The sequence below is a fragment of the Capricornis sumatraensis genome, chromosome 3 (genome assembly GCF_032405125.1).
Source record: "Capricornis sumatraensis isolate serow.1 chromosome 3, serow.2, whole genome shotgun sequence".
NCBI lineage: Eukaryota > Metazoa > Chordata > Mammalia > Artiodactyla > Bovidae > Capricornis > Capricornis sumatraensis.
This window is the reverse complement of record NC_091071.1, coordinates 8,938,977-8,964,607: the sequence shown is the minus strand read 5'-3', so window position 1 is coordinate 8,964,607 and position 25,631 is coordinate 8,938,977. Positions and strand designations below refer to the sequence as shown.

The following is a 25,631-nucleotide window of genomic DNA, read 5'->3' as shown; positions in this document are numbered from 1 at the left end:
AGATTACACAGAAAGAACCCAGAGGACAGAGCGGTGTGGGGAGGGGCAGGGGCTGCTTCAGCCACTGGCAAGGAGCCTGGGGAGAGGCCTGGAGGGGGTGCTGAGATGAACTTCAGGGGGCTGGGAGGCTGGGGGACTCTGCCTAACCACCCTCTGCAGCGCTCCCCAGCAGCTCTGGCCCCCGGACCACGGCTCCCCCCTCCCCTCCAGGGACCCTCCCTTCTCCCTGAGGCCTGGTACCTGCTTCCCACTAAAGTGGCTTCAATAAAGAAAGGAAAAGACCCAAAGTGAGTCAGGGCTGCTGTCTGGCCCCCGGGACTTCTGCCCCATGGGAGCAGACCTCTCTCCCTTTGGGGGTTTGGATAATTATCTATACCTGCTGCTACCCAGACAACCCACTGGGGGGCTGACGGGCCCCAGACTCCCTGTCTGCTCCTGGCAACACGCATGAAGGGCCACAGTAGGGGCGGGGGGTTAGAGGGGGTGGCCTGTCCTCCAGCCCAGCCTCGGAGGAACTGCAGACAGCAGAGTGTGCATGGGGGTGGGCCGGGGGGCAGGTGCGGGATGGGGCGCAGCTCACACGGGCCCTCCAGCTCATGCAAGGAGAGGCGGGAGGGGGCGGCCCCACCAAGACAGAGGTAAGGCAGGGTGAGGTGATGGTGTGTGTGCGGCCAGACCAGCTCTGGGGCCAGGGGCAGAGATGGGGCAAGGCAGGGCCTGGCACGGGGGAGGGTCTGGGTGCCCGCTGCCCCGGTGAGGGCGGCACACCCGGGCCGCCTCCTGTAAAGGAATCCAGTGCCGGGCAGATTCTCTGGAGGCAGACAGGGGCAGCCAGGGGTGCTGGGCTCAGTCAGGGACCTCAGGGTGGGCGGGCAGTCCGCTCTCGCCACGCCGGTAGGTCTCCCAGAAGCCCCTGTCCAGCTGCTCCAGCTGTGGGCCCAGCGGCAGGTGGCCAGCCAGGTGCATGTGGAGGGTCTCCAGCCACTGCTCCAGCTTCACAAAGGAGGGCCTGGGTGGGGGGTGGGGGGTGGGAGACAGGAGGCGGGGGCATGGTGGGTTCCGGCTCTGCTCAGGAACCCCCCCCCACACATCCCGCCCTAAGCCCTGCATCCCACTCACCTCTTCTCGGGGTCCAGGTCACAGCAGCGCACGGTAATGGGGAAGAAGCTCGGGGGGCAGTTTGGGGGGCAGTAACGGTCCAGGAAGCCTCGCACATTGAGGCCAAAATCCATGGTGCGTGGCAGGTAGTCCGGGTCAGCGTTCACTCGCCCGATGATCTGTCCAGATGAGGCCTGGCAGTTACCCGGGGTCCCTGGGGCTGGGTGCCACCCGGACGGGTTTGAGGGTGGATCTGGCACCCGTCTGATCATGGGGATGCAGGCAGTGGCAGGCAGCCCGTCCCCACAGCCTCCCTAGCCTGGGGGCCCGGCAGGCCTCCAGCCTGCAGCTTGGAGCATGTGGGGAGGGGGCTGGAGCCCGCTGCCGCCCGCCCCCGGGCCTACCTCGCACAGGACGATCCCGAACGAGAACACATCCACCTTCTCGTCATAGCTGCGGCCTGGATGGAGAGACCATGGTTGGCAGGTGCACAGGGCCGGGGATCCCAGCCAGCAAGGAGGCTGGGCCGGGGACCGCCCGCTGGGGAATGTGCTGACCCGCAGGTGGGGACCAGGAGGCAGATGCTAACAGCCTCCGCAGGATCAGGCCCTGGGCTCTGACCCTACCTGGGCCCACCCAGGCTGAGCCAGCCTGCTGGGGGGGTGGTGGCTGGTGGCTGGTTGTGGGCGGGGGGAGTCAAGGTGAAAGCCCTGGGCAAGGGGTTCCAGGCCCAGCTCGGTCACTAACCAACTCTGACTCCAGGCATGTCATGGACCCTGTGGTGACCTCGAGAGATAACTGTGTCAGACCCTCAGAGCCTGTTGGTGCTACTGTTTTGGGAGAGATAAAGAATTGATTTGAAGATATGATTCAAGATCCTGAGATGAGACCACCCTAGATTATCTGGGCAGGTTCTAAATGCCCTCCTGCATGTGTACTCACTCAGCTGTGTCCAACTTTTGTGACCCTTTAGACTACCGCCCGCTGGGCTCCTCTGTCCGTGGGGTTTCTCAGGCAAGAACACTGGGGTGGGATGCCATGCCCTCCTCCAGGGGATCTGCCTGACCCAGGGACTGAACCTGAGTCTTTTGCATCTCCTGAAGTGCAGGCAGATTCTTTACCACTGAGCCAGCACGGAAGCCCCAAAATGCCATCCTAACTGTCTTCATGAGAGAGACTGAAAAAGAAGACATACAGGAGGCGGCAGCCACGTGGAAACAGAGGCAGAGATCGGGCCGATGTGGCCACAAGCCCGGAATGCCAGGGTCAGAGCTCAGACAGAGCAAGGAATTGACTCTCCCTTGAAATCCCTGGAGGGAGCGAGGGTCTGCTGGATTTCAGACTTCTGCTGTAAGCACTCAGTTTGTGTGCATCTGTTACAGCAGTCTCAGGAACTGATACAGACTCTCTGAGCCTCAACCTGCCTTAGCTGTAAAATGGGAACAATACCGTCTACCTAATGATGTTAAAGATAATCAGGACAGCCACTCTCACTGAATCCTGACTAGTTTACAAATATCTTACCCAATCTTCATGCCACTTCTTAAAGATAGGGACTCTTTTTGTTTGTTTGTTTTATTCTTTTTCTTTTCTTCAAGATAGGGACGATTAACCCCACTTTACAAGGGCTTCCCTGACGGCTCAGACGGTTAAGAATCCACCCGCAGTGCAGGAGACCTGGGTTCGATTCTTGGGTCAGGAAGATATCCTGGAGAAGGAAATGGGTACCCACTCCAGTATTCCTGCCTGGGAAATTCCATAGACAGAGGAGGCTGGTGGGCTACAGTCCATGGGGTTGCAAAGACTCAGACACGACTGAGCAACTAATGCTAACATTTTCACTTTACCAGTTATGTTATTAGGGGGTGGCTTATATTAACTTTGGTCAGAGTTGGTGTTAAGATGACCCTGAGTCTGCCTGTCCTGACCCTGGGTTTGCATGTCCCCTGCCTGTGGATGGAGTTTATCACCCCCAGTCCAGGCACACATGGGATCACTGTGTGACAGGCCGGAAAAAAGAAATGGCCTGGGAGAAGGGTGCTCTGTGGGAGGCCTAATAATGGTCCTGGAGAGACCCTAGACCCTGTCCAGGGACCGCCTGCTCCTTGGACCCTTGGACCCTGAATGTGCTGCCTTTTATGGGACTTTGCAGGTGTCACTCAGTTACGGATCTTGCGATGAGGAGATGATCTTGGGTTAGCTGGCTGAGTCCTCTGATCACAAAGGTCCTTGTGAGGGAGAACGGAGAGTCAGGGTCAAGGTAGGAGAAGTAACGGGACATGGGCGTCGGAAAGAAGTGCTTACACTGCTGGCCTTGCCGGAGGCGGGGCCAGGAGCCAAGGAGTGAGGCCGCCTCTGCAAACTGGAAGAAGGAAGGAAACAGATCCTTCCCACTCGAGCCTCGAGAAGGAACGCAGTCCTGCTGACACTGGACTTTAGCTCAGTGAGCCTGATACTGGGCTCCTGACCTCCAGAACTATAGGATAATTTGCCTGCGCGGTTTTAAATTTTTTGGGTGAAACTCAAGATATGTAGGGCTTCCCTGGTGGCTCAGATGGTAAAGAATCCGCCTACCATGCGGGAGACCGGGTTTGCTCCCAGGGTCGGGGAGATCCCCTGGAGGAGGAAATGGCTACCCACTCCAGTATTCTTGCCTGGGGAATTCCATGGACAGAGAAGAATTTCACGACAGTGGACTATAGTCAGTCCTTGGGGTTGCAAAGAGTCAGACATGACTGAATGACTAACATTTTCACTTTTCACGTTCAGTGGGTCATACTCCCCTGACCAGGGATCGAACCTGTACCCCCCTGCATTGGAAGCATGGAGTCCTAACCACTGGACCGCCCAGGAAGTCCCTAGGATGACTTGTGCTTTTTAAGCCAAGTTGTGATAATCTGTTGCAGCAGCAAAAGGAAACTAATGACAGGACTCGAGGAGGAGGAAGAGGAGGCCGGGACCTCTGCCCCCTGCAGCTCCGCCTGGGACTGTGCGGCCCCGGGGATGTGCCCGGTGGGGCCCGACTCACCGTTGATCATCTCGGGCGCCATCCAGTAGGGGTTGCCCACCACCGTGTACCGCTTTTTCCGGTCTGGCTTCTTGAGGCTCCGCAGATCCTCAGGCTGCGTCTTCTCGTCCACCATGAGCCGCGCCAGCCCGAAGTCGGCCACCACCACGTTCTTGTTCTAGGGTGACAGGGAAGCAGGGCCGCGCTGAGACACGCTCCCGCCACCACCTGCCCACTCCCTCCTCTGCCTTCTGGGGGCAGCCTGTGGCCTCTCCATCACTGCCCCTTAGACCCTGGGCTGCCTGCTCCCATTGCCTCCCACTGAAGTGTATCTCCCTGCCCCAAATCTCTTTCAGTAAACCTCTCCTGATTGCCCCAGCCCCCACATCCAGGCCCTCCTCTGGGCCCAGAGCGGCTGGTGCAGCCTGGTGTGGCCCGTTCTCTGCGAAGGTCACCGTCCCAGCAGACCCCCAACCTGCTAGGAGTGTGGTGGGCGGGGGTCCCACTGGCCCCTCCTGCAGGCCTGCCTGCTCACCTCACGAACCAGGCAGTTGTGGGAGTTGAGGTCCCGGTGGATGATGTTCATGGAGTGGAGGTAGGCCTGAGGGTAGAGAGGCATGGAGATCAGGGGGCAGCTGCGCTGAGGGACCCAAGCCCCGCCCTTGTCATCCTCCGCAAGGCTCCCATCTGCCCCCCTACTGGGTTCCCTTTGTCTTCTCTTGAAGCTTCCTATGGAATTTAGGAGAATGGTAGAGAATTGTTTTGGCAGGGGTTGGGTCAGGGGGAACTGCAAAGCAAGGCAGGCGGGATCTTAGTTCCCTGACCAGGAATCAGACCCATGTCCCCTGCAGTGGAAGCATGGATTCTTAACCACTGGACCATCAGGGAAGTCCCCTACCCCGTGCCGCCCCCGAAATCAAAGCCTACTCACCATCCCAGAAGCAATGTCCTTGGCAAAGCTCACCCTCTGACTCCAGGGGTACTGGCTGTCCTGGGGGTGGGGGTGAGGGGGGAGAATGTCCAGGATGAGCCAACAGGGCCACAGGGACAGGACAGTGGATGAGAAAGGCAGGAGGGGGTGACCGTCCTGTAGGGGCTGATGACCATCCCCCCTACTCTCTACGACACCCACAACTGTTCCCTCTAAGGGGTGTGGGTGAACAATTCCAAACAATTTCCTGACAGAGCAGCTTTGAGATCAGAGGCTTATCCCCAGTGAAGAGCCTGGGAGACTGGGGTCCAGGGAGGAGCCACTGGGTCCAGGGTCCCTCAGTGGGAGCAACTGGGATGGGATGCAGGTGGGGGTGGGGTGGGGGCGAGGGTGTGGTTCTGCCCAGCACTCACCATGCTCTTGATGATGCCCCGGAGCGTGCCACCCTTGATGTACTCGGTGATGAAGTTGAGCCTCTTGTCCTTGTAGAGCACCCCAATGAACTTGAGCACATTCGGGTGCTCCAGGCATCGCATGACCTTCACCTGGGAAGTGGGGTGCAAAAAGGCTGCGCCCCCATCTTCTCCTGCCACTGTCCCACCAGAAGCCGCCATGGACAGCTCCGAAGGAGGGGGAGTCTCCACACCCCACCCTCTCGCTGGGGGTTTCTGCCACACCTGCCGCCGCCCCCCCCGCCCTTTGCTTGGGCTGCCCCCACCCCCAGGGCTGTCCCTGCCCCTCTCGCCCCCCTGGCAGTCTGTCTTCTTTCGATGAGAGCTTGAGCGTCACTTCCTCCCGGAGCCCTTTGCTACCCACCCCCTCTCGAAGGGCAAGCATGGGGCAGGCCCCTCACCCACCTCCTTGAGGAACGTCCGCTGGGTCTCCTCGTCGAAGCGGATCAGCTCCTTCATCACCATCACCTCGCCCGTCTCTCGGTGCGTCACCTGCATGGGGACACGCAGGGCACGGGCTCTGCTGCAGGCTGCCCCGCAGGAGGCCCACCGCTTCCCAGGCAGATGGACACACGGGGCCGGGGGCTGAGGCCTGGCTGGTGGACATGGGCAACCTGGCTGGTGCTTTTTCTATAAACCTGAACCTTCTAGGCTGGTCATTGCCAGAGAATATCAGAGGCAGGAGAGGGCTGGTCTCGAGAGTGTGGAGGGGGTAAGCAGCCCACGTTAGGCTGAGTAGGAGGGCCTGGGGGAGGAAGCCTTCAGGGTCAGTCTGGGCTGCCCTCCCATCCTGACTCTCAGAAGCCACTGTCCCAGGACCTCCTTCACAAAGTCTACCTATATACGGTAGCTAGCTTGACGAGGCCCAGGGGGATGTGAGCCCTGGCCAGGGAGTCTGGAAGCCAGACACCTTTCCACTGTGGCTTCCTGGGGACACTGGTGGGAAGAGGGTGGAGGGCCCACAGGTCACCCTCAGACAGTCCCCTCCCTCCCTGGCATGCCCCGTACCTTGATGGCCTGGCCGAAGCAGCCCTTGCCCAACACCTCCCCATGGATGAGATCTGAAGGCCGGAAGATGCGGTGCGGCCGGCAGACCACACGGAGGGACTCGGAGCGACCCAGGTCCTTGCGCTGGGAGGCCGGGGAGCCCAGCGAGCTGGCGCCCGGGGACCTGTCAATGCTGCAGCTCCTCCTGGGGAGACACACCAGCGCCCAGTGCCACCGGTGGCAGGTGGGGCCCTGGCCGAGGGCCCCTTGGGGGACGCCAAGCCTCAGCCCTGCCCCTTCCCCCAGCCTGCCATGCGCCATCGATGCCAGTCCATGTAAATTGCCCGTAGTCAGGAAGGGTGGCGCCGGGCAGCTCTCCGGGGCCATCATGAGACCTCTGCCCTACCCAGATGCAAGCACTCCGTGCCCTGTCTGGCTTGGACTTCCTGTTCAGGAAGGAATGTTTGCCCTTGGCCTTCTCTGCCTGATGACCCTGGATCAGATGCTTTGTCTCCTAGCATTTGAGTCCCGGGCCCCGAGGTGCAGAGGCGGAGGACCTGCGCAGGACGCCCCTAGGTGGCCCTGCAGGGTGACCTGAGCTCCAGACGGGGGAGGAGGAAACACAGGCCTTCAAGGTCACTGCTTCTTAGTGTAAAGGCAGTCACCCCAGGTGCCCCCTGACCAGGAGTCCTGAGCAGGTCCCAGAGTGAGTAGCATGAGAACCAGGCTGTCTCTGGGCTTCTTTGCACCCTTCACCTCCCCTTAAGAGGTGCCTCTGGCCCCTCCAGCCTGGACCACATCACAGCCCTCGGGCTGTCTCTGGTCCTGAGCACCTTCTTGCAAAGGGGATCAGAGTGGTCTCTGTGGGACACATCACTGTGCTGTGAGACCTTGGCCACCAGCTGCTGCCTTGGAGCCCACCTTGCAACACAAACCAGATGCCTGAGCACCAGGCCAGCGGCTCCTTGAAGCCAGGGCTCTGGTCCACCCTGGGAGCCCTGTCACCCCCAGCTGGGGGTGCCGCTTCCCCATTTCCTCCTTCTCATTCCCCTTCTTCTTCCCAGCTCCCTGCACCCCTTGCTGGCATGTTCTTGTTTTTTTTTTTGCAGGGCTGACTTCTCCATCAGACTGTGAGCAACTGGAGTGCAGGGACCGCCCCTCCCTACCCCCACTGAGGCCCAGCGTCAGGGAAAGTAACAAGACACAGAGCATCACGGTGCAGGGCTGACTTACAGCACGGGCTTCTGCCGGCTGGAGCTGCCTGCCTCCCCGCTGGGCGTGTGAGCCGGGGAGCCCAGGGGGCTGGGCTCAGTCCCCAGCCCATGGCCCAGACTGTCATGGGGGTCATGCTCCAGAGTCAGCTGGAGCAGGCGGCTGGTTTCCTGGATCAGCAGATCAATCTGGGGAGAGCAGGCATGTGGACAGGTGAGTCTCAGGTGGTGGGGAGCAGGCACAAGGGCACCACCTCCAACCCCGCTTGCCAGACCTGGGACCCGCACCTCGTCCAGGGGCACGTTCCGGATGGGCGTGCCATTGATTTCCAGGATCCGATCCCCGACGTGGATGGAATTCTTCACATCCGGGCTCATGCAGCCTGGGTCCACTCTGCGGACACAGAGCAGTGGTCAGACCTCTGCCTGCCCCAGGGAGCCAAGGCCAAGGGGACCAGATCAGGATTACGAGGGCAAACCATGCTGTCTTGCGTGACTGGTGGGTGGCAGTTGTCCAGAACCCTGAAGTCTGGCTTGGTGGGAAGAGTTCTACGTTAACTGCAACGCCTGCCATGGGTGGTGGAAAGTGCCATGCCCCATGGTATCTGCCCCACTATACGAGATGCTCAGGCTTCCCTGGTGGCTCAGATGGTGAAAAAAAAAAAAACAAAAACAAACCTGCCTGCCAATGCAGGAGATGCAGGTTAGATCCCTGGGTCAGGAAGATCCCCTGGAGAAGGAAATGGCTGCCCACTCCAGTGTTCCTGCCTGGAAAGTCCCTGGGACAGAGGAGCTGGCAGGCTACAGTCCACAGAGTCGCAGAACAGTTGGACACAAGTTGGTGACTGAACAGCAAGAGCAGCAACGATATGCTCGGGAGCTCTTGTGCAACACAGCACTGTCTCTGCTACGGAGGGCAGACTTCTGCCAACTGCCTGTGATGCTTGGGGCAGACGAGTGTCAAGAGGCCTAAGAGGGTCTGGGCCCACTGGCTTCCCGCCTGACCCCAAAATGTGCCCTGCAAAATGAGCCTAAGGCTCCCACTCCCCTGAGATTGGCAGGAAGGGGTGAGCAGCCTTCCCTGAACCACAGCTGCAGGTGAGGTGGGGCTGGTGGCTTCCATTAGTCGGCCATGAGCTAAGTCACAGAACGGCCAGCTTGCCACACTCCTTTGCTTCTTTTAACTCTTCCTGAGTGTTAATGATCTGATTTCATTTTGTCCTCATTAAAGCTTTCCAAGGAATGTCTGCCTCTGCCTTGAGATGTGGAAGGGCTGGGGCAGGGGGATACGGTTGTGGTGGTGGGCAGAAGAGAAAGGAGACAGAGCTTTAAGAAAAACAGAGTCTTAACAATTTTTCAATTATTGAGAGTATATTCTCACATGGGGGGGAAGCGCTTCCTTACACCGGGAAGTCACCTAACAAATGAAGCAGGAAGAACAGAGCTAGAAAAATCATCACTCTGTAGCCATCACAGTAAAACTGCTACAGGGAAGACTTATCATGAAGGCAAGAACCATTTAGTGAAAGGTGGTTGGGGACAGGATATTTACACACTCAAATCTCACAGACCACTCACTGGTTACACTGCAAAGGGGGGAAAAAAATCCTTTACAGCAGAGAGAGTAGATTGCATTTTAACCAAATAATCGAAGTTGACATCCCCAGTAAAGGGTGCACTTTACTGACCTCCTGTGTCTACCACTAAGATGCACAGAGGAGGAGAGAGCATCATCAGTTACGCGGGCAAAACGCATGACCTAAATCTAGGGAAGAGGAACCCAAGTGCGGGGGCGGGTGACATCCTCCCAAACGACTGACTTGCACTCTTCACAGATGTCAAGGGCATAAAGGACAATGGAAAGCGGAGGAACTGGCACAGGTTACAAGAAACTGAAGACACTTGAGGACAGCATTGTGGCGACTGACAAAATCCGAATTCGGGTTGTATACTGGACAAAAGTATTATATTAATGGTGAATTTCCTAACTGTCATATAGTTGCACTATAGGATACAGTGGGCAATTACATAAAGAGAATGCTTTTATTTTCAGGAGAATGTCTGAAGTATTTGGGGAAAGGATGAGTCAATGGTGCCTACAGCTTACTCTCAAATGATTCAGTAAATAACTGTGTGTATGAACATATACAAATAAATATATATATATGTTGATACACCCACACCTAGATATACATAAGACGAAAAGACACACATATCTCAAATGTAACAAAAAGTTAAAAACGATGAACCTAGGTAAAGGGTGTACACGTGCTAAGTCACTTTAGCTGTGTCTGACTTTGCGACCCTGCGGACAGGCTCCTCTCTACAGGACTCTCCAGGCAGGAACCCTGGAGTGGGTTGCCATGCTCTCCTCCTAGGGATGTTCCCGACCCTGTGATTGAACCCACGTGCCTTACGTCTCCTGCATTGGCACATCGGTTCTTTACCATTAGCACCATCTGGGAAGCCCGAAAGGGTATACAGGTATTCAATACACTTATTATTTCAGCAATTTTTCTGCAAATTTGGTATTTTTCAAGATAAAAAATTTTAAAATAGTGACTATGTTTTCACAGAGACTTCTTGTGGACCAGGTCAGTTCAGTTTAGTCGCTCAGTTGTGTCTGACTCCTTGTGACCCCATGGACTGCAGCACTCCAGGCCTCCCTGTCCATCAGCAATTCCTGGAGTTTACTCAAACTCATGTCCGTTGAGTCGGTGATGCCATCCAACCATCTCATCCTCTGTTGGCTCCTCCTCCTCCAGCCTTCAATCTTTCCCAGCATCAGGGTCTTTTCCAATGAGTCAGTTCTTCACATCAGGTGGCCAAAGTATTGCAGTTTCAGCTTCAGCATCAGTCCTTCCAATGAATATTCAGGACTGATTTCCTTTAGGATGGACTGGTTGGATCTCCTTGCAGTCCAAGGGACTCTCAAGAGTTTTCTCCAACATCACAGTTCAAAAGCAACAATTCTTTGGCGCTCAGCTTTCTTTATAGTCCAACTCTCACATCCACACATGACTACTGGAAAAACCATAGCTTTGACTAAACGAACCTTTGTTAGCAAAGTAATATCTCTGCTTTTTAATATGCTGTCTAGGTTGGTCATAACTTTTCTTCCAAGGATACGGCCTTAAAAATATATTTCCTGGACTGCCCTGATAGTCCAGTGGTTAGGACTCTGCGCTTCCACTGCGGGGCGGGGGGGGGGGGGGGGGCCGGGGAGGGGGGCCTGGGTTCAGTCCCTGATCAGGGAACTTGGATCCCGCAAGCCGCATGGCTTGGCTGAAAAACCAATAGGAAAGCGTGTATATATATATTCCTTAGACTCTCCATCTCCCTTGTCTCAGTCTCCTGCTCAAGTAGCGGGGAGGGTGGGGCAAAGATAAATTTAACTTCCCTTTCAATGCTGCTATAAACAAAATACACATAAACAAAATAAAAAGTGGCCAGCTAAGACTCTTCAAACAAACAGTTCAATCTGGCCAGGAGCCTTTGGGCAAGCTGGGCTGCTTTTGAGAAGGGTGTGGCCCCTCGCAGACTGCTGGGAAAGCAGACGTTGGCTGGAAAGAATGCTCGCCCAGTGAGGGAGGCAGGGAGGAGGTGTCATTGACTCTCTGTTCCTAAAATTCTGCCTGGCTGTCAGGGTCCAGCTGGTCTGGGAGTCTCCCTGTCTCTCTCACCAGTCCATCTGCTCACTTGTGTGCGGAAGGCAGCTGTGTGCCTGGCTGATGCTCCAGATGGGGCTGGAAACACAACATCAAGTCCAGCCTCCTCCTCTCCCCCACTACCCTCTCCCCTCCCGCCCCAACCATCTTCACTTCTCACCAGGAACTGGCCTGGTACCCAGCAGGTGTATGAGAACTGTTCACTGACTCCCAAGGAAGGAGTAGTCCACTGACTCCAAGGGGGTAGTTGTCCTACACTCAGGCAATTATTTCTCAAGGGTCCATGAAGGTCCAGGAGAAATCTTAGAAGGCTCCAAGGTATCTGACTCCCTCATGGTTTAGACAAAGACTACGAAGCTCAGAGGAGAAGGCAATGGCCCCCCACTCCAGCCTGGAAAATCCCATGGACGGAGGAGCCTGGAAGGCTGCAGTCCATGGGGTCGCGAAGAGTCGGACATGACTGAGCGACTTCACGTTCATTTTTCACTTTCATGCATTGGAGAAGGAAATGGCAACCCACTCCAGTGTTCTTGCCTGGAGAATCCCAGGGACAGGGGAGCCTGGTGGGCTGCCGTCTATGGGGTCGCACAGAGTCGGACACGACTGAAGCGACTTAGCAGCAGCAGCAGCACGAAGCTCGGAGAGGACAAGGAAGCAGCTCAGTGTCGCACAGTGTATGAGCCACTGGCTTGCCCCCTTAGCTTCCATTCCTTCCTGCATCTCAGCCCTTCTCTACATCCTTTGGAATTTTCTTTAGGGATGATCAGCTGGTATCAAATCCTGTTTTGTCTGCTTTAACATGTCTTTATTTCACCTTCATTTCTTTTTAAATTTTTAACTGATTTATCTGTTTGCTGTCTTTTGGAGCTGTGCTAGGTCTTCGTAGCAGTGCTGGCTTTTCTGTAGTTGCAGTGCGCGGGTTTCTCATCGTGGAGCCCGGGTTTCAGGCGCCTGGGCTCAGTAGTTGTGGCTCCCAGGCTCCAGAGCACAGTCTCAATAAGGTGCACGGACTTAGTTGCTCCACAGCATGTAGGATCTTCCCAGATCAGGGATTGAACCCATGTCTCCTGCATTGGCAGGCAGATTCTTTACCACTCAGCCACCAGGGAAGCCCCTTACCTTCACTCTTGAAGGACATTCTCATCAAGTATAGAATTCTGTTTTGTCTTTTTAAAATTATCTGGCTGTGCCTGGTCTTAGTTGCAGCATGCAGGATTTCTAGTTGCCTGACTAGGGATCGAACCCGAGCCCAGTGCAATGGAAGCTTGGAGTCTCAACCGCCAGACCACAGTCTGGTCTTTTTTTGAAGGAAATTTGTTTCTTCCCTATGGCTACTTTTAAGATATATATATATATATATATGTATGTATATATGTGTATATATATATATTTTTTTTTTGCCTTTGTGTTGTAGTTTCACTAGGTGGGGTGGTCCATGGGTAGATTTCTTATTTTTCTGTTTGGGATTTACTGAGTTTGAGTTTGTGGACTGACATCTTTTATCCCCTCTGGGAAGTTCTCAGCTGTTAAATACTGCCTCTCTCCCATTCTCTCTTCTTCTGGGATTCTAGATGGATAATTAGGTCCACTCACTCTGTCCTCTCTTTCTCTACTCTCTCAGGCTCACTACTTTCTTACGCCTCTCTACTTTCTTAGTACACCTTAGCCTCTCTTTCTCTACTTTCACCTTGTGTTTCTGCTTCTCACTTCAGCTGTTTAAAACCCTGCTCTACTGCTAAACCTGTATCTCACTTCTAGAGGTTCTATTTGGTCCTTTTCCGCACTCATCCGCTCTTCACTCACTTTTCCCAAGCATCTCTCACTTATTAAAACACATGGAGTGAATAGGAAAGAAAGCACAGAGAGTGCGCTTATTTTGCATGGCTTCTGATAATCTTGCTGTCTGCAGTTTCTGTAGGTCTGCTTCTGCCCCGTTGCTGCTGTTGGCTTGCGCTCACAGGGCCTTGTTGCCACACGTGCTCTGTGGTTTTTGACTGAACGGCTCCTATTCCTTGGGACACTCATCTCGGGAAATTCTCTGAAGCCTGGAGGTGGGTTCCACCTGCATCTGCTTCTGTCAGGGCCTAGGGACGTTCCCAGTGAAGAAGTCCTTTAAACTTTTACAATTTCTCCTGGATGCTTTTTGAACCACCCAGGCTTGTCAATTTGGTTGGCAAACCCAAGTGTTTGAATTCTCAGGGGAGATTCCCTCTCCCCTTCTGTTCAGGTTCAAATCAGTTTATTTTCCAGTTCTGGGAAGGAGGGGTAGAAATCGCTGGTGGAAGGCATGGTTTATTTCTTGTTCTTCCTGACCTTGAGAGCACTTTGGTGGGGGGGGGGGCAACTTTATGGAGAAGGGATAAGTGTCTCTTATTAGACTCACTTTCCTAGAGCTAGTCACTTGGGCTTTAAGAGATGCTCAGCCACAAGAAGACATCAAAAGTGAAACTTCATTCCCCCGATTTAGATTTGCCCTCAAGGTATGGCTGCCTTCCATGCTCTGCTGACACCCTCAGGCTCCCTTCTTCACCTGTTCCTGACCTGGTTACTTCTCTTTCTTGTTCGGTCATGCAGTAAGTAAAGAAAACATTTTAAATATTTTATCTGGCAATTGTTACAGATTTTTTCTCTTGGAGGAATGACTGGATCAGACAGCTGGTATACCAGGTTGTTGGAGCTGGGCTCCATCTGGGCTCACACTTACCCGTTCTCAGTCCCCGCCCCAGAGTCGGCCTGCCCACCTAAAGCATCCGTGCCCACAGCCACACCAGCTGCAGCCTTCGCAGGCCAGCGACTCACCCCTGGACGCGGACGGTGTGAGAGTGCTCCGTGCTGCAGCCCGGCAGGCCGTGAGGGGGGTCGATGGAGACCGAGAGGCCACGTTTGCCATGAGCTGAGGCCGGGATGGAGACTAGGGTGACCGTGTGGGGCAGGTGGGAGCCAGGGGAGTCGGGCAGAATTTGCTCGATGACGGGGGTCACCACGGTCTGGTAGTAGCAGTGTCCACTGCAAGAGCCGCCGGTGGCGGGGACCCAAAGAGCGGGAAGAGAAGTGCATCAGGGCAGCCAGCAGCATCAACCCCCCACAATCCCTCAGTCCCGGGCTCTTTTCTCCTTCCACCCTCCCCTTCCTGCTCCCCGTGGGAGGAGGAGGGTCTTGGCTGCTTGGTGGGCTGGGAGCAGGCCCTGCCCCTCTCTGGGGCTCAGTCATTCTGGGTTGTCTACACTGTCAGCTGGCCAGGATGAGGCCTGGGGATAAATCCCATTTGGGAGGAAGTCATTAAAAGTCCATTTGGTAGCCTCAAATGCCATGCTGCTCTCAAATCCAGCTTTATCAGTGCTGCCACACTAAAGGATTTCTCTGATCTTTGTCCTTAGTTCCTGGGAAAGAGGCTCTAAATCCTCAGGAGTGTGTCTTCTTTTTTCATGAGCCCCCTCAACCCACACTTGAGCTAATGTTTTTGTGTTTGCTTTTATCTGTTTTTCTTTTTCAAAATTTCTACTTATTTTAATTGGAGGCTAATTACTTGACAATATTGTGGTGGTTTTTGCCATACATTCACATGAATCAGCCATGGGTGTACATGCGTTCCCCATCCTGACCCTCCCACCCACCTCCCTCCCCATCCCATCCCTCAGGGTCATCCCAGTGCACCAGCCCTGAGCACCCTGTCTCATGTGTTGAACCAAAATTTTTATTTATTTTTTGTCTTTTTTTGAGTTAATGTTAGTGAGCCAATTCAAGTGGTGGTGGGGTAGGGGTAGGCTGGTCACCAGAAGGCTGGTCACCAGTAGGCTGGTCACATGATGAAAGGCTGCCACTCTGATCCAGTCTGACCTCAAGGAGCCCAAGTTCAACCCCATGTCCAGTGATTCAGTCAATTATGCCACATAATGACATCCTAATAAAAACTCTGGTGATGCTGGGGAGAACGGATCACATGCCTGATTCTATGAGCGGAATGCATGGAAGCGCTGCATTCCAGACTTCCCGGACCTGGCCCTTTGTGTGTCTCCACCTGGCTGGTCCCGATTTATAGCTTTTCAGTCTTGCCTCCTTTGTCATAGATTAATTGACCACAGGTGCATGGGCTCATTTCTGGGTTTTTATCCTGTTCCATTGATCTGTATTTCTATTTTTGTGCCAGTACCATACTGTTTTGATGACTGTAGCTTTGTAGTATAGCTTTTAGTAAAAACTATGATTGTGGTGCTCTCCTGAGCTCTGTGAGTCACTGAGTGAAGTATCAAATCTGAGGGGGCTGTGGGGATCCCTGAGTCTGCAGTCAGTTGGTCAGAAGTGTGAGTGGCCTGGGGACCCCTGCACTTGGGTCTGGGATATGGGCGGTCTTGCTGGGGATGAGTCCTGAGCTTACAGGGTCAGTATTCACGCTGGTGCCAGAGTTGCACAGCAGTGATGTCAGGAAGAGAGCTGATGTCTCAGGCTTCCTCCATCTGACTGCGGTGTCTTATTTCCCAGTGGTTTCTGCACTGTCACCATGACCGCCCCCTCACAGAAAGGGGAAGGGCCCTGGCGTGGGAGACCTGGGGGCACGCCAGAATCAGGGAGGGGTTGGCACTCACCAGTACAGCTTGGAGTGCTCCACCAGAGTGTAGGTGTCCCCGTCACCGATGAAGGTTCCGCATGTGAGGCAGATGAAGCATTCGGGGTGATATTTCAGCTCCCCAGCCACCTGGAAGCAAGTGTGTGTGTGTGTGTGTGTGTGTGTGTGTCGGGGGCCGTGCAGGGAGGGGGACCACAACCCAGCTCAGAGGTTCCTTTAGCCCCTGTAGCTTCTCCCCTTTGCCTCCTCTCAGAAGGGCAGCCCCAAACCAACTTGGGGGCAGAGCTGGCTCCACAGATGGGGACTGAGGGATACAGACAGACAAACAGGCTCAGGAGGCACCGGGGAATCAGAAAACCAGTGAAAAGAAGAACAAGAGAGATGATGGGAGAGAGATCTGGGGCAGGGAGTAACCTGTGAACACACACACGCACCCACCAGGTGAGGTTGGGGGGCGAACTTACCATGACCAGCCCCTTGGTGATGTGCTCTGAGCATCCGTGGCAAGACTCGCCATAGCGGGCCCAATAGTCCTTCTTGCAGAAGAGCTGCCCATCCTTCTCGTAGTACTGGTGCGAAAGGGAGGCACTGCATTCGCAACACCTGGGTGGAAGGGGAGCTGGGACTCAGAGGGGCCCACCCTTTGCCCCCACACCTGGGCCCTGCCAGTCCACAGGCAGCATTAGAGAAAGGGGTGTTCTCTGGATGGAGGCAGGCTGCTCTGGGCACAGGGCTTGGCGAGTGGACTTAGGGATGGATTTGGTGACCACCCCACTCCTTCCACCATGGTCCATTGGCCAGAAGCCTTGGTCCTGCGTGCAACCTCAAGTCACAACCCCCGCACCCCCACCACAGCAGTTCTGCACCCAGAGTGTCTGGCCTACCTGCTAGCCCTGGGGTGAGAAGTGCTCCTCATGTGAGGCCCCCATCCCCTGTCGTGCACGGAAGAGGGCCAAGTGTGGGCAGAAGACTTACTCTCAGGCCCAGGGAAGAACCTGGGAGCCCAGGACTCAGGCTGCAGGGGGCACTGGAACGAACCGTGAGCCCCACTCATCTAGTCTAGTCTGCTCCTTCTCCCTCCCTCTCCTCCCATTCCCAGCAATGAGGAGGCTGCTGATGTAAATGGAGGTGACTTTTTGGAGCTGTGAAGACCTACTAAGTGCTCGCATCTTCCCATTAAAAAAAATTTAATTGGAGTATAGCTGTTTTACAATGTTCTACTGGTTTCCGCTGTACAATGTGAATCAGCTCTAAGTATACACATATCCCCTCCTTCTCAAGCCTCCCTCCTACCCCCCCATCCACCCCTCTAGGTCATCACAGAGCATCAAGCTGAGCTCCCTGTGTTACGCAGCAGCGTCCACTAGCTATCTGTTTTACACATGGCTGTGTGTATATGTCAAAGCTGCTCTCTCGCTTCATCCCACCCTCTTCTTCCCCGGCTGTGTCCAGTCTGTTCTCTTCATCTGTGTCTCTATTCCTGCCCTGCAAACAGGTTCATCAGTACCATTTTTCTAGATTCCACAGATAAGTATTAATATATGATGTTTGTTTTTTCTTTCTGACTTACTTCACTCTGTATGACAGGCTCACTTCTTGCTTAAATTTACTTAGTCCTCACAGGCTACCATGAGGCAGGCATGGCTATCCCCATTTCTAGAGACGAGGCAGATGAACCTGCGAGGGTCTATTCCACCCAAGGTCATACAGATGGGGGGTGCAGGCCCCACAAAGATGCTCCCAGTTGCACTAAGATACAAGGCAGGAGTTCAGCTCAGTGTAGACCAGTCAGTCAGCTAAGACAAGGAAATCTCCTGGCTTCCTAGACTCCAGCTAGCCCCATGGGTGCTGTCGGTCAGAGGAACAGGGTTTGGCATGAGGAGCAGGGAGGCCTGGCTGGTGGAGCCCCTGAAGGGCAGGTGGGGAGAAATGATGTAGAGGTTTCCTCCTAGGCACAACTCCACAGGCCAGGAGCTAGAGTGACATCGCCTGGCTTCTTTATGCTCAAGGGTCCTGGTGGGGTGGTGACCAGCAGCCCAGCTAAGCCAGGGTGAGCAAATGCAAGAATGGACTCTGAGCGACCGACAGCCCCTCCACCCTGGGTACAAGCCCTGCTGGGTTCTGTAGAGCTTGACCCGGGGTCCTGGCATGCACAGGTATGTCTGAGCCTGAGGACATGCCATGCAGAGGACTGCTAGGGAATCCGTCCAGCTCTGCTGCTATCTGGGTGCTCTGCATGATGTGTCAAAGTCACACAGGGATAGAAGGACCAGGCTCAGAGCTCCTAGCTCATTGGGGGAACAATCTAGGAGAGAGGAGGGCAGGAGAGACTGGGACTAGGTCAGAGAGCCCCGTGCTCCAGGCAGGCGGGGAGGCCGCCACTCTATTGTAGCCTGCAGGGTGGCAGCGCTCATTGACTCCCTAACTGCTCCTGAACTAGGCAACTGGCGAGGTGGGGGCGGAGGAGGAGGAGGAGGGAGGGGACAGCAACCAGAGCCCTGATGGGACGCTGTCCCTTTAAGAGGATCCAGCGCGTTCCCAGCTGTCTGGAAGCCTGAGGGGAGGCTGCTGGGGACCACAGCTCAGGGCATTGGGTGGGGGCGGGTGGCAGAAGAGCACAAAATGCCCAGGTTTTGAAACCTCCAATGGTGGGGGGTGGGCAGGGAGAGCTCCTGGAGGCGGCGCTGGGATGTGGGAGGCGGCGGCTGCGGCGGAAGCGGCTGGACCAGAGCCATGACGTCACCGGGCGCCCCCGCGGCCCTTCCTGCCCCGACTTCACGGCCCCTGTGGTGGGTGGACGTCTTACCGCAGGGTGGGCGGCGGGCAAGGAACGCACCGAGCCAGGGGGCGGGAGGACGCCCCAGGGTGGGGAAGTCCCTAGGGGAAGTCCCTAGCGCAGCGCCCGGGGGGCTCTAACCCAGCGCGGAAGGGAAGGTGCGCGGCCTGAGAGCGGGCTCCGCACAGAGGCGGCGCGCGCCCGCCGCGCACCCCGACCCGGGAGTCACTGCGCCCTTCCACCGCGTCACGGGAGTGTCCCCGCGGGAGTCTCCCCCGACTCCCGGGCGGCTGGAAGCCCCCTCCCCCGCCCCAGTGGGCGGGGCGGCGGCGGCCGCCTTCCTCCAGGGCAGACTGCTCTTCTGGCGGAGAACTACTCCTTGGCTCACGCACACACAACACTGCAGCAGCCCTGGAAGACGCGACTGTTGATTCACTCAAGCGCTGAGAGTGCAGTCAGCTCCCCAATAACCACTTCCTCGCAGCCTGCTCCGATGCCCCCCGCCACGGGCTCCCCAGGCTGCCTGCAACCCCCCAGCCTCTGCCGTTATAACCTGCCGGCTCCCTGAGGTCCCAGGCCAGGCACCTATAAACGGTGTTCGCCGAGGAGAACAGAAGTGTTTCCTGTCCGACGCCATCAGCCTGGAGCAGTTCTCATCCCCCAGCGTCCTCGGGACCGCTCCCAGGAGCCTGGGGCTCAGCCTCTACCTCGGCCAGAGGACCTCCACCTCAGAGAGCGGACCCAGCCTAGGGTCACACAGCGGCTTGGTGGCTGGCCCCCTGGGGCCTCGGTGGACTCTGCTGATGGCAGGCACACAGGAGCCCCTGACGCTGGGCATCCCCTCATCCCTCAGGCCCCTATCTGGGCAGGAGCCAGAGGAGGCAGGTGGGGCAGGTTATGTCCCTACAAAAGGTGTCCAGAGAGGAATACCCAGGATACTGTACCCTCCCCGAGAGCAGGCAAAGGCACAGCCAAGCTTGGGCAGGAGAGAAGGGCACTGGGGGTGGGGTTGGGGGGGCTGAACAGGCCAGGCTGGGAAACCGGGATGACCCCCTCAAGGAAAGGGCTATCCCTCCCAGGGGTGCCCTCTACCCAGAATCATATTTCTGGATACCAAGGGTGCAAAAGAGCAGCCTGATGGGAGCCTGTACCAGAAGGGCCAGGGGCCGCAGCCTCGGCCTGCTTCCCCCAAACAGGCAGCCAACAGTGACCAAGGAGTTTCACTTCTCATGCCCCAGAACCCGGCCTCAGGTGGGTCTGTCCCACCATGGCCTCCGGCCCCAGCCAGCCCCAGCCGGCCCCAGCCCTCACACCGCAGGCCCTGCCTGAGGCCTGGGACGGGTCAGGAGGGGGGCTTTCCACTTACTTGGCCCTCCTGAGAAAGACGCGCCGTCTTCTCAGGGGGGAGGCCAGCATCCTTCGCTGCTGCCTATCTCTGGGGCCCCGGAGGCTGCGGGGAGCGCAGGGGTGGGCCGACAGAGCTGCTTCCCCGTCCACTCCAGGCACTGAGGATTGGAGGCTGCTGAGGGAGGGGCGAGCGTGGCCACGAGGCAGGGGAGGAGGATGCGGAGGTGTGGGCGCTGGGGGACCTGGTCTTAGCTCAGAACAGGAAGCAGCTGAAGGCCCTACTGCCTGGGCTCTGGTGCAGACGGGAGGCCTGGCCGCCACCCTGCCCTCAGCTCTGCACATCCGAGGAAGGCACCCTCCACGCCCCTCAGCCTCTTTTCTTTTTGGCCTCACTGCATAGCTTGTGGAATCTTAGTTCCCTGACCAGGGATCGAACCTGTACCCTCTGCATTGGGAGTGTGTGTGTGTGTGTGAGTGTGTTCAGTCATATCTGACTTTTTGTGACCCCATGGACTGTTGCCTGCCAGGCTCCTCTGTCCATGGAATTTTCAGGCAAGAATTTCCTTAAATTCTTGCCATTTCCTCCTCCAGGGGGATCTTCCCGAACCAGGGATCAAACCCGTGTCTCTTGCATCTCCTGCCTTGGCAAGCGGATTCTTTACCACTAGCTCCACCTGAGAATCCCTCATTGGGAGTGTGGCATCTGAACCACTGGACTGCCAGGGAAGTCCCCCTCAGCCTCTGCTTTGACAAAGGCTCCGGGGACTCTCTGGGGACAGGGAGCAGCTGCTTCTTCCGGTGCTGCCCCCAAGGGAACAGAGGCTGACTTCCATGAACAGTCCATCCTCCTTCCCTGAAAGTCCCCTGAAGAGGGGGGCACATCCCAGCCCGGGCTCCAGCCCCCAGTGCCAGCTGCGCACTGAGCTCTCGCCCTCCGGGCCCCACCAGCCTCCAGGGAGATGTTACCAGAGTTACGGCAGCCTCGGGGCTCCTGCACCACACTTTTCTGAGAATGGACCTCCCAGAGGCAGCAGCTGGGCCAAAGGAAGCCTGGACCACCCTGGGCCTGGCCCCAACCTTCCAGGAGGCTGGGAGAGAGAAAGGGGCGGGCCCTGCGGTGACAATGACACCTAGTGCTAACGCCAGAGGCATTCCATGGGCCCACTGCGAGATCTTGAAGCCCAGGGGCTGGCACTTCCGGGGGCCCAGCACCCAGTCCCTCCTTTATGAGCTGCTTTCCTGTCATGGGTGTGAGGACTGGCGGCCTTAACCAGATTTGGGGGCTATTGGGAAAACCACACAACGTGGGGCCTGAAATGCTGTGGGACTCACGACTCTTACTGCCTGTGGGCCCCCGCCCCATTGTAGGAGCCTTCCCTGTGGCCCCACCACACCAGGGACTAAACCCAACGTGCCCCCTCCCTACTGTCCCCACTTGGGGTCTCCCTCCTCTGCCGGTGAACAAAGCAGGGACCCCTCCCAAGTTGGGTTCCACGTGTCCGGCCCCACTCTGCCCTTCTCTGGCTTCTGCAGGCGCACTCTTGCCCCACCCCATGTCTCCCAAGACTCTAACTCCCTCCCTCCCCACCCCACACACAGGGACCCCCAAAGTTCTTCCCTTGATTTCTCTCAGCCTCATCTCAATGCCCTCTGCTGGCCCTCAGTGGGCTGATTTCTCTGAACTTTCCACCTGGGACTGGTCTCGAATCACCTCGGCCAGCTGTGGGCAGGGCAGGGCCACCCTGGCTAGCCTACTGCTTCTCCAGCTCAACAAGGACAGGGCATGATTCATGGCCAACCTGGCCCCCAGCTCCACCAGACCCAATGGACCACTGGTCTCCTTTGCACCCGGGTGTGCGAAGTCAAATGGCTTAGATTGTGCCTCTGCTGCTCACCAGCCCTCAGCTCCTCCCCCATCATCCCTGACTTATTCAACTCTGCAGTGACTTGGAGTGAGACAGCTACAGGTTCGAGTCCCAGCTCTGGCTGTTGCAACTTTTGGCAAGTTACTTGATTTCTCCGAGCCTCTGTTTCTAACATGGAAATTGGGCAAATGATAGTACCTCCTACAGTTATGGTGAAGGCTTGAGGACATGACATCACAGGAGTCACTGATGACTAACCCTTGCCAAATATCGTCCCTTTCAGATCTGAAACTCCCTCTGCTCTGAGTCACTGTCCCAGGTCAGGTCTTATAGGCACAGATCCCTGAACCACTGTGACAGCCCCTTCCCTGTCACGTGGCCACCATCTGCCCACTGGAATGGCACTTTTCAGGAGCACTCCCGCCCACAACCCTCTTCTGCTTCCTGACACTCTCCGCTGGCTCCCTACTGCCTTCAGAAGCTCCTTATCTTGGCATTCAGGGCCCTTCACACATCAGTCCTAACTCTGCCTCCTCATCACATCCCTCGACTCCCTCTGTGCAACCGGATGAGCTGTTCCCATGCCTCAGCTGCTGGCAATGCCCCCCTTCCCTGTCTCCATGCATGTGGTTTTCTCTGCCTGTTCAGAGCCCCGTTCCTCCTCGAAGGCCTCCTTCTGAACACCTGATTGGGAAGCCCAGGACTTGGAACCCACCTCTCCTCTGGGCTCCCCAGCCAATGTTCATTTCACCCCCGCGGCTGTGTGTCTTTGGTCAAGAGAATTAACCACTCTGTATCCCAACTAATGGAGACCACACGTATCCAACAATACAGAGTCCTTAAACCAGTGTCTGGCCCTTGCTAAAGTGTAGAAAATATTACAAATTATTTTTAAAACAGAAAAAAAAATCCTTGTTGGCGGCTCCCAGTGCCCAAATTTAACCCTTTGTTCAGCTAGCTGGTGGTTGCCCTGACCCCAGCGGGGCCTCCCAAACTTTACCTCCTTTCATTTTTGGTGCTTTTCTGCCTGAACTCTGCTGGCCACTGACTGGGCCAGGCCCTGTCACCATTCATTCTACCCTCTGCACCTGCTGGGCTCTCTGTCTGGAATTGCTTCCTACCACACTTCTCCACCTGCGAAATCTCCCATCCTTTGGACCCCAGCTCTGGCCCCACAGAGCTCTCTAAGGCTCCCCCCTGGCCCTGTTTCTCAGGATGGTGCTACCGGATTGCTAGGCCACCTCTGCGTCCCCATGTGCACCGCCACAACCTTGATCCTGGTCTCCTATACTTGAGAGTTGGTGTCCTGGAGGGAAGGGACTGGTCTTACTGGTTATGCATCTTGGCAACCAGCCGGGGGCTCATCTCCTCCCAAGGCCTGCTTGGTTTCCCTCTTCTCCCTGAAGCACCAGCATCCAGAAGGTAAGGGTAGACTACCCTCCACTCCCCCCCGCCTGCCAAAGTGCCATCAGGCCTTGGGATTATCAGCATAAATGCAGGTCTCTCCTTTTCTCTCTTCAGAGGTCTAGAATGACAAAAAAGAGAGGCCTCCAGGGAGCTTCTAAGCCAGATGCCCCATTTGACGGATGGGGAAACTGAGGCCCAGGACCAGAGAGAGATCCTTGTCTCTGGCAGGCCTTCTTTCAGGCACCCCAGCCCCTGCCAGCCTGCCCTACCTGAAGCAGTCTGCGTGCCAGTCAGCATTCAGGGCCTGGAGGTACTGGCCATCATAGATCCTCTGGCCGCAGCTCGCACACACGGGCAACTCACTTCCTGCAGGGGTGGAAAGGGTGTTAGGAACCATACTCAGGAGCGGTCGTTTGCTGTAGGCCTGGCCTTCCTTGCTGGACCCCACGTACACCTCCACAAAGCCCCCTGTACACACGCAGTGCCCAAGCTGAGCAGTGTCCGTACAGAGCAGGAGACAGAATGAGAGTTGTTGAGTCCATGGCTCAGTCTCCAAGGCCCCCTGGGCCTCAATTTCTCTCTGTAAGCTGAGGAGGAGGTAGCAGAGGCCCACCGCCCAGCAAGAGCATTCTTCAGCTCAGGCTCTGGCAGTGTAAATGCGGAGAAAGAAAGCAGCATGATTTAGAAGGAAGGCAGTGGCTGACACTCTCGTCACAGCCCCTTCTCCTCTCCTGCCTGCCCAGGAAGAGGAGCTCTTTCAAAGGGCAGGGCCTGGACAGCGCTAAGTTGGTGTGTCCTGTACTAAAGACCCCTGGAAGGCTTGGCTATGCCCTGGCCTCACAAGGGGCCAGGGCCTCAGGGCTGAGCTCCCAGATACCTGCTCCCAGGGAGGCCTGGCACCTCTTCAAGCTGGGCCACTAGGCATGCTTAGTCATCCTTGGGGCCTGGCACCCTTGGAGCAGGGTGGGCCCTGCAAGATCTCCCAGCTTGCCCCTTCCCATTGCACAGATGGGGAGATTGAGCCCTGGACAAGATAAGGCTTGCAAGGTCACCAACCAGGCTCCAAGGCCACAGCCTGCCCCTTCAAGACTCAGGGACCTAGGAGCTTCCGTAAGGTGGCTCCAAGTGGGCCTTCATGGACCTGGGGGGAGGGCAGGGCTGGAGGAGCTGGCAGAGTAGAAGCTTTGTTGGACCAGGTGGGCCTATGAGATGGCTCAGAGGAGGAAACCCAGGAAAGGAGACACTAGGGAGGGAATCATGGGGATCTTCGTACAGTAACTGTCCTGCAAACCCAAGCCTTGGGCCGCAGTAGGTGAAAGGGACAGAAGAAAGACTGATCATCCTCCCAGTCAAGACGGACAGCAGGCAGTGGGTTTGGTGCAGGGAGCGGGTGGGGTGGGGGCCGCTGCCTACAACAAGCTTCGGCGGACTCATATCTCTGCTCTGCCCATCCTGCCCGTAGATTCCCAGGCACGCCAACTATGCGGGGGCCAACTGTACAAACAGGGAAACTGAGGCCCAGAAGGTAGCGCCTGGCTCAAGGTCAGACAGCCGGCCCAGACTTGGGGCTGCTATTCGGACCCAGGGCTGCGGCTTTCCCAGCGACTCTTTCTTCCAAGGGCCGGTTAGAGACGCGATAAGGGGTGGCCCAGGGCGAGCCTGGGATGGACACAGCTCGCACGGATAGAGGCCAGGGCTGGGTGGGCTGTGCCCGGGCTTCCTCCGGGGTGGTCGGCGGTCGGAGGATGGGAGAAGGCGGGGATGAAAGGGAGGAGGGGGCCCGCCGCCAGCGAGGGGTGGAGGGAGCATCTCACCGGGGCCGAGGAGGGAAAAACGGGATGGGAGCTTTCCAGGGAGGGGCCTGCGGGCTTCTGAAGGACGAGCTCATCCCGGACGACACAGGGGCGCGGCCTCGCCGCAGACCCGGCCTCCGCGGCGGGCAGGCCCGGCCCCCTCCCCGCGCCCGGCCCCCCTTGCTTCTCCGTCTCCCCCCCAGCGCAGCGTCCCCGCCCGCCCGGCCCCCAGGTCGGCGCCCCCGCGCCCCGCGTCCCGCGCACCTTCCTCTCCCATACGTTCTTCCCTCCAGGTACAACAAAGTAGCGTCAACCTCATGCACTCGGCGGGGGGCGGGGCCCGGCGGGCCTGGGGCTGGGGGCGGCCCGGGCCCCGCGCGCTCGCCCGCAGCCGCCGCCGCCGCCGCCGGCCAGGGAGGCGGGAGCGGAGAGCGCGGGCCGGGCCGGGCCGAGGTGGGCTCGGGGCTTGCGGCACCGCCGCCGCCGCGTCTCGGATACCGGCTCCGGCAACCGCTCCGCGCCGCG

The 25,631-nt window shown here is 57.0% G+C and overlaps 1 protein-coding gene across 2 annotated transcripts; it reads right to left on the bottom strand.

Annotated features, from left to right (window-relative positions):
• Positions 1–25,425, bottom strand: LIMK1 (LIM domain kinase 1). Of its 2 annotated transcripts, XM_068967553.1 has the most exons (16): positions 25,371–25,425; positions 23,583–23,679; positions 16,383–16,521; positions 15,938–16,047; positions 14,154–14,360; positions 7,975–8,080; positions 7,709–7,875; positions 6,497–6,680; positions 5,894–5,980; positions 5,450–5,581; positions 5,037–5,096; positions 4,641–4,706; positions 4,127–4,283; positions 1,503–1,558; positions 1,120–1,277; positions 1–1,009 (listed from the first exon to the last, which is right to left on the bottom strand). In XM_068967553.1, exons 1-16 carry the CDS (start codon positions 25,423–25,425, stop codon positions 847–849), a joined length of 1,944 nt encoding a protein of 647 aa, XP_068823654.1. In that variant the 3' UTR covers positions 1–846. The 2 variants fall into 2 exon arrangements, with proteins under 2 accessions (XP_068823654.1, XP_068823656.1); XM_068967555.1 differs by lacking the exons at positions 23,583–23,679; positions 25,371–25,425 and adding an exon at positions 20,061–20,132.
• Between the last annotated feature and the right edge of the window lie 206 nt (positions 25,426–25,631).